The sequence below is a fragment of the Benincasa hispida genome, chromosome 3 (assembly GCF_027475165.1).
Source record: "Benincasa hispida cultivar pf3 chromosome 3, pf3_genome.v1.1, whole genome shotgun sequence".
In the NCBI taxonomy this organism is placed as follows: Eukaryota; Viridiplantae; Streptophyta; class Magnoliopsida; order Cucurbitales; family Cucurbitaceae; genus Benincasa; species Benincasa hispida.
Genome location: NC_143480.1, coordinates 14,740,113 through 14,747,695, shown reverse-complemented (window position 1 = coordinate 14,747,695; position 7,583 = coordinate 14,740,113). Strand labels below are relative to the sequence as shown.

Genomic DNA, 7,583 nt, shown 5'->3' with positions numbered 1-7,583 from the left:
TTCTGGGCGGGCGGCTTTGCCCCTGGTAACAACTCAATCTCATGGTCAATCCCCTTTTGTGGGGGTAAGGACTTGGGCAAGCTTTTAGGCATGACATCTCGATACTCTTCCAAGACAAATAGAACGTCTTGGGGGATCTCTTCTTCGGTGGTTTCAACTGATTTTATCAGAATGGCCATAAATGTGGGTTCGTCGTGGGCCAGGCCTCTCTTCAATTGGAGGGTTGAGATCGTTCTCACCCCATTTGGTTGCTTGATACTGACTTGAACTACGGTAGGGGTAGATCCGGTAATGACTAGACATTTGGCGAGGGGCATTGGTATAACTTTATGTTCAAGCAGGAACTCCATCCCCAATACCACGTCGAAATCATCCATCTTGACAATCACGAAGTCAACGAGGCCCTTCTAGTCTCCTAACTTCACCGGAGTTCTCTTCGCTATCCCTGTAATCGGTAGGGCTACAGAATTCACAGCTTTCATCTTCCCTGCATCTCTTTCCCAGGTCAAGTTTAGGCGGCGGGCTTCCGTTTCAGTCATGAAGTTATGGGTGGCCCCAAAGTCGACCATAGTGCTCTTGGTTGATCTTTGGTTGACCCAAGCGTCCACATACATGAGTCCTCTCTCTAATGGCTCCGTCACCTTTCCTATTTTCTTTTGGAGCGCAGATAAGAATTTCAATGCCCCCATCTTGGGGTTCTCAATTTCTGCAGCTGGCTCGATTACTGTCTTCTCCAGTTCAGCCTTGTCTTTGGAGCTAGAGGCTAATGTGGCTTGAAAAGCATTGAACGTGGTCCGATTTAGACATTCGCCTGCTCTTGTGGCCCTCCACATATGAAACAAGACAGGGGGCGATTGTAATTATTATGCTGTTGCGGCGGCCCCCGCTAGTTGTTTCCTGATCTCGGTTGGAATGGTTTACGGTCCCCCCCTGTGTTCTTGTCTCCTCCCCCAGGTCTGGGAGGACTGGAACGACTGTTTCTGTTTCCCCCATTTGAGGAAGTTGATTGCTTCCTCACATCTTGCGAGTCAGTGCTAAGGTCATATAGCCGTTCAGCTGCCACATAGGCAGAGGGGAGATCCTGTACTCTCTGTTCATATAATTTTGATTTCGCCCACAGTTTCAGCCCTTCGACAAAGCAAAAGACCTTGTCTTTCTCGAACATATCTCGTATGTCCAACATGAGTCCTGCAAACTGTTTTACGTAGTCCCTGATGTTACCTGTTTGCTTCAGCTCTTGGAGTTTTCGTCGAGCCAAGATCTCGACATTTTCAGGGAAGAACTGCGAGCGAAGTTCTTGTTTCAATCTATCCCAAGTATCAATAGTGCATCGTCTTTCCTGTATGTCTGTAAATCGTGATCTTCACCATAGTTTTGAATCTTCAGCCAGATGCATCGTTGCTAGTGTGACTTTCGACTCTTCAATCACTGTGTTCGTCACCTTGAAGTATTGCTCAAGGTCGAAGATAAAGTTTTCCAGGGCTTTTGCTTCTCGCACCCCACAGAAGGGTTTTGGTTTTGGGATTTTTATTCTGCTTACTGCCATTGCTCCCCCAGATGGGGCTTGGTTCCCTACCGCTCGGATGGTGAGATTCACCCTTGCGCTCACATCCGCTATCTCGGCTCTGATGACGTTAAGGGCCAACCGAAAGTCTCCAGACAAATCGGTTACCATTTGAAGTATTGCCTTTTGGGAGCCGTCCAACTCTTCGACGTGCTTGTCTATGTGGGCAACAGAGCCCGATGAGCTATCGCCACGTTCAAAGCTGCCGGACCGTGCTGTTTTGGTCTCGAGGGTCTCTACCCTCATCATCAATTCTCTGATGGGTAATCCATCTAGGCGGCCCACTATCGCATCAATTCCATCGGCTTTCTCAGCAACTTCTTGTAGTCGAGTCTCTAGGAAACGGATATTATCCGGGACCTCTCTCAGGTAGAGTATTTGCTCTTCCATCTCTACCAACCTATCCACATGGGACTTGTTCAGGTTCTTCGTCGCCGACATGATCACTAATCTTTCCCTCTGTGAGCCGACTTGGCTCTGATACCAACTGTCACAATCGCTCTTTAGGAAGCTTCTCTTAGCGATTGTGCGGCACTTGTTCCCGCTCACGAACAAGTCAGCCAACTTGAATACGGATTGTCGATGGCACACCGAGTGCCTCTCGCAACCTCCACCCTCGTTTTAGGGAAAACGGTTTTAGAAAACGGGTTTGGAGAAAAGGTTTTCGTAAGAAGTTTTTGTGAGTGTGAATAAAGAAAGAAAGATTATAGTAGGCTAGAAAGCAATAAGCAACAACAACAACTTTATAGAGTACTACTTCGGGTATGGGGAAGTGATGATTAGTCTTATCCCCATATAGTGCATTCTGAACAAAAAGCCAACTGGCACCCTTGCATATGCAAAAGGGCGAGGGGTTACTTACAATGAAAATGTAAAGAAAGCAAGCTAACTAAGCTAATACAACACATGATATGAAAGTATGCTAGAAGGGGGTTGGATCGGGCATGCGGCCATGGGCAACAGGCCTTGGACAAGCATGACCATGACACCCAGCCTGACCCCAGTAGTGGGGTTACTTATTGAGTATTTTATACTCATTATTTCTCATGTTGTTTCAGGTAAGGGTAGAGATGCACCGGAATTCGTGATCGAGCCACTGGGACTAGTTTTTACGCTTCCGCTCATGAGATTTAAAGTTTTTTTCATGTTTCTCTTAATTTTTAGTTTTGATCTTTAAAACTTACTTTTAAGAATCGTTTTTCAGTTTTATTTATTATTCTTTATGATTTATGGGTACCCAACTATTTATTTAGTATTTGAATTTAATGAAAGTCTTTTGAACTTACCTTATTTAATTAGCATTTATTTCGCCATGACCGAATATCGTTTTGAGTTTCATGCATGCATGTATTTAGTAACGGCCTAACTTAAGTCCTAGGGGGTCGTGTTGTTACAGTTACGTTAATAAAGAATTACTAAATGATCACATAGTAATTTTACTAAACGATTGTGTGCGATCGTGTACAATTACTAAACGATTCTTTATTTTCCTTTAGGTCGAGGGTTTGTTCTATAATTTTCCAAGAGTCGAGGGTCTTTCAAATTTTCTCCTCTTCCCTTAACCTCTTCTTTAGTTTTCGACAGGTTGAGGGTTGAACCCTCGTCATCTTCTCAATTTTCTTTAGGTCGAGGGTCAAACCCTCGATCTCTTCTTTAATTTTTGATAGGTCGAGGGTTGAACGCTCGATAAAATATTTTAAACAAAATCTCCGCCCTCGAAAACTCCAAAAACAACCATAGATTTCTAAATAGTTTCAAAACCACTATATTTCTCTAAATTATTTTACTAATCACAATATTAAAATAAAAACTCTGTCAAAACAAAGTCTTAAAAACTTAGGTTCCATATCAAATATGTTTGATCTTAATTTTTTAAAATGGTTCTGGATTTCTCACCCTTTCTTAACAATAATTTTCTTAACACTTTCTTAACAATAATTTTCATATTTCCTAAATAAATATTTACTAGTTTGCACTTTGCCATGCGCAACATTTCTCATTCTCTCTTTTTAAAATTATTATTATTAATAATTTATTTTTCAATATTTTGACATTTTTCTCACAATATGGCTAGGCTTAGTTGCACCACTAGCAAAAAAAGTAAGCATGGTTCATTTGAAAAAAAAAACAAAAATACTTATTTCTTTTTTGGTTTTCAAAATTTGACTTAAAATTTAAAAATATTTTAAGAAAATAGACAACAAAATAAAAAAGACATATAAGTAAAAAGAAAATTTTCACACATAAAAAATATGTCAAACTATTTTTTTTAAAGGTATTGTAATGAAATTGTAAGGTCAATAGTATGAACACTGTGCCAGTTGAACTATGCTCTTGTTGGCTATGTCAAAAAATTTACAAAAATAGTAAAAAGAAAACCACGGATAGACTTTTATCAATCTCTATCAAAGAAGATTGAATTTTACTATTTTCTTTAAATAATTTTTAATTTTTTTTTAATTTTTCTATTTTTAAAAATCTTCCAAAATAGAATTTGTTAGCTTAATTGGAAAAAAAAATCAAACGATTGGAACCTAAATTATTTATGATCCATGAATATGTTCAACTGAAAGTCAACATATTTTTAAGAGGTCAATCATTGGAATTTTCAATCTAGAAAAAAATGGTAATGCATTCAAAATCAAATTTTAGACATTCAAAGGGTAAACATGTTCTTAAAGGCCCAACAAACGAAGCCCAAAACTTCAAACTTGGGTTTGGGTGAACGTTTCCACTGTTCGGTGTAAATCATCTCATTCTCGAGGAGCAAAGGAAAAAACCAGAGATGGAACTTGGAAGAGAAACAACACAAGTCAGCCGGTGGGATTTGAACTGAACAGAAATGACGGCTTAATCCGCACATCCGTCATCTATGGTACGTAAATCTTTCTGGGTTCATAGCTTTGAGCTCAATTCTGCTTTAAACCCACTAAAATTCACGCTTCTTTGTCTCTTGGACGTAAATTCTTGTCATGTCTGCAACTGCAAATGAGGGTCATCAATAGATTTAAGTTTTGCGCTCTGAATTCCATCTTAGTCTTAAGAAATTTGATGTATCATTACAGTTTTTAGCCACCGTTTGCCAATGACATCCATACCGTCGAAAAACGTATGGATTCGACGGCAACAATGCCCTTGTGGGGATTGGAAATGCTATGTTTCGTACGATGGAGAGGGCGAAGAAACTTCTATGGCAGCCCAGTTAGTTAAGTCCGAAAGGGTATCATCTGAAGCTATGGTTGCTCCTTATGTGGGTATGGTGTTTAAGAGTGACAATGACGCGTTTGAGTATTATGGGAATTTCGCTAGGAAGAATGGGTTTTCCATCAGGAAAGAGCGATCGAGACTTAGCCCACAATTGGGTGTTTATAAACGAGACTTTGTTTGTTATCGTTCAGGATTTGCACCTGCTAAGAAAAAGCCCATGGGGGAACATCATAGAGATAGGAAATCAGTGCGTTGTGGGTGTGATGCTAAGATGTATTTGTCGAAGGAAGTTAGTGAAGGAGTTGCACAATGGTTTGTAGTGCAATTCAGCAATGTACATAACCATGAACTTCTTGAAGATGACCAAGTTCGTCTCCTTCCTGCATATCGCAAAATTCACGAGGCCGACCAAGAGCGCATACTTCTGCTTTCCAAAGCCGGGTTTCCTATTCATCGTATAGTGAAGGTATTGGAATTGGAAAAGGGCATTCATGGTGGCCAATTACCTTTTTTGGAGAGAGATGTCAGAAACTTTGTTCAAAATCGTAAGAAGATTGTTCAAGAACATGATGCAATGCTAAACGAAAAACGGGAGATTGATACAATGGAGCTTCTAGAGGCTTGCAAAGCCACAAAAGAATCGGATGAAGAGTTTGTATATGACTTTACGGTTGATGCAAATGATAAAGTTGAACACGTTGCTTGGTCATATGGGGACTCTATTAATGCTTATGGCATGTTTGGGGATGTAGTCTATTTTGACACTACTTATTCTTCAATCACATATGGGTTACTATTAGGAGTGTGGCTTGGCATTGATAACCATGGTAGGACTATTTTCTTTGGTTGTGTTTTGTTGCAAGATGAAACGTCTCGTTCATTTGCGTGGGCTTTGCAGGTATATAGTATATTTCTCTCTTTATTGTTCTTTTTCATATTAGTTTCTTCTTTATGAAATTCTGAGCATTTGTACATCTCCACCCTAAAATTACAGACCTTTATTCGTTTCATGAGAGGAGCATTCCCACAGACAATTTTGACTGATCTTGATCCAGGGCTTAGAGATGCCGTAAGAAGTGAATTACCTGGCACAAAGCACATAATTTCCAGATGGAATATTTTGTCAAAGGTATCTAGTTGGTTTTCTCTTCCTCTTGGATCTCGTTATGCAGAGTTCAAATCCGAATTTGATTTGCTGTATTCTGTGGAGAGTTCAGATGATTTTGAAATTCGATGGGATCAGATGGTATCAATGTTTGGCCTCGTTTCAGACAAGCACATTGATTTACTATTTTCTTTCCGGGAATACTGGGTACCATCATACATAAGAGGGTATCTTTTAGCTCAAATGGCAACATCGGCCTATTTCAAGGCTGTCGATACTTTCTTGAAAGGAATTTTTAGTGCACAGACGTGTTTACGTAGCTTTTTTGAACAGGTAACTTTCTGGGAAATCGAATACTTTTCTTGCGAAAATCTTTGATTTCACAGCCCTTTAATTTGTCATTTTTGTCCTTTCAAATGCTTTCAGGTTGGTATTTCAGCCAACTTCCAGAGCCATGAGCATCAGGAGATGCAGTATTTGCAAGTAAGGACGAATATACCGATTGAAGAACATGCACGAAGCATCCTTACCCCTTTTGCTTTCAATGTTTTGCAGCATGAATTAGTGTTGGCCATGCAGTATGCTGCATCTGAAATGGCGGATGGATCGTACCTCATACACCACTTCAAGAAGATGGATGGAGAGCGTCTTGTGATGTGGATTGCAGACAGCGAACAGATTCACTGCTCTTGTAAGGAATTTGAGTCCTCAGGCTTGCTATGCAGACATGCTTTACGCATATTCATTATAAAGAATTACTTTCAGCTTCCTGATAAATACTATTTAAGTAGATGGAGGCGGGAAAGCTCTCTAGGCTTAAGTGATGGTCATGGTATTGAGAGTAACGATGGGGATTGGTTTCATGAATATCAACGCCTTACCGAGGCTCTTTTTGCAGAATCTTCCATTACTAAGGAACGCAGTGAGCATGTCCGTAGGGAACTGATGAAAGAGATCACAAGGCTTCTTAACGAGATTAGGAGAATGCCCGAGAGTGATGGGGTCGCAGCTATGGATTTGACTGAATCACTAAATGGCTAATGCTTCTGGAAAGGGATTGTTACGAATTTGACATTCTCCCAACTGATTGTTCTTACATTAGAGATTGCTGGGCATGATTTTTATATCTGACATTCATCCATAGTTGTCTGCAACAATACCTCATATTGAGAAAAAACAAAATGGCAGAAGATGGTGATAGATGAAGTACGTTGAATTCATCTGTGTCGATATTTTGCACATGATGTATTATTAAGGACGGAAGAGAACTGCATGCCTGGAATTGTAATGGTTGCACAAGCTGTCGAGTCATTTTTGTGTACTGTAGATAAGAATGCGCCAGCCTGGTGGCTAGAGAGTATCTAAGAGATGTAAAGTTATCATTCGAGCCAGTCCAGCACTATACATTATCACTAGCATCTGGAAAATTCAGCATGCGTGATTTTGATTCATAGATGAATGATTCATATCAATCTCTGAACGAACGGCTCTCCTAATAGCATGTACCTACAGTGACCAACCTTGGCTGCTTGCTTTATAAAACTTGAACTGAATGTTTTGATCATAGTTAGATGAATTGAGCATCATTCTTTCTTGAATATTGTATGAGTGTTGGATTGTAGATAACTTTTTAAATATTAATTTGGGACCTCTGTCAGACAGATGGAATTGGTCTGTATCAGATAGTTCTCTCTTTCCATTATTCTT

At 39.9% G+C, this 7,583-nt stretch overlaps 1 protein-coding gene across 3 annotated transcripts; it reads left to right on the top strand.

The window, feature by feature from the left end:
- Positions 1-4,292: 4,292 nt before the first annotated feature.
- Positions 4,293-7,554, top strand: LOC120073787 (putative protein FAR1-RELATED SEQUENCE 10). Of its 3 annotated transcripts, none has more exons than XM_039026625.2 (4): positions 4,293-4,439; positions 4,630-5,669; positions 5,766-6,209; positions 6,303-7,554. In XM_039026625.2, the coding sequence occupies exons 2-4, from the start codon at positions 4,650-4,652 to the stop codon at positions 6,915-6,917; spliced, it is 2,079 nt and encodes a 692-aa protein (XP_038882553.2). In that variant the 5' UTR covers positions 4,293-4,439; positions 4,630-4,649; the 3' UTR covers positions 6,918-7,554. The 3 variants fall into 3 exon arrangements, with proteins under 3 accessions (XP_038882553.2, XP_038882554.2, XP_038882556.2); XM_039026626.2 differs by lacking the exon at positions 4,293-4,439 and having other exon boundaries at positions 4,508-5,669; positions 6,303-6,359; positions 6,432-7,554; XM_039026628.2 differs by lacking the exon at positions 4,293-4,439 and having other exon boundaries at positions 4,508-5,669; positions 6,303-6,567; positions 6,775-7,554.
- The last annotated feature ends 29 nt before the right edge of the window (positions 7,555-7,583 follow it).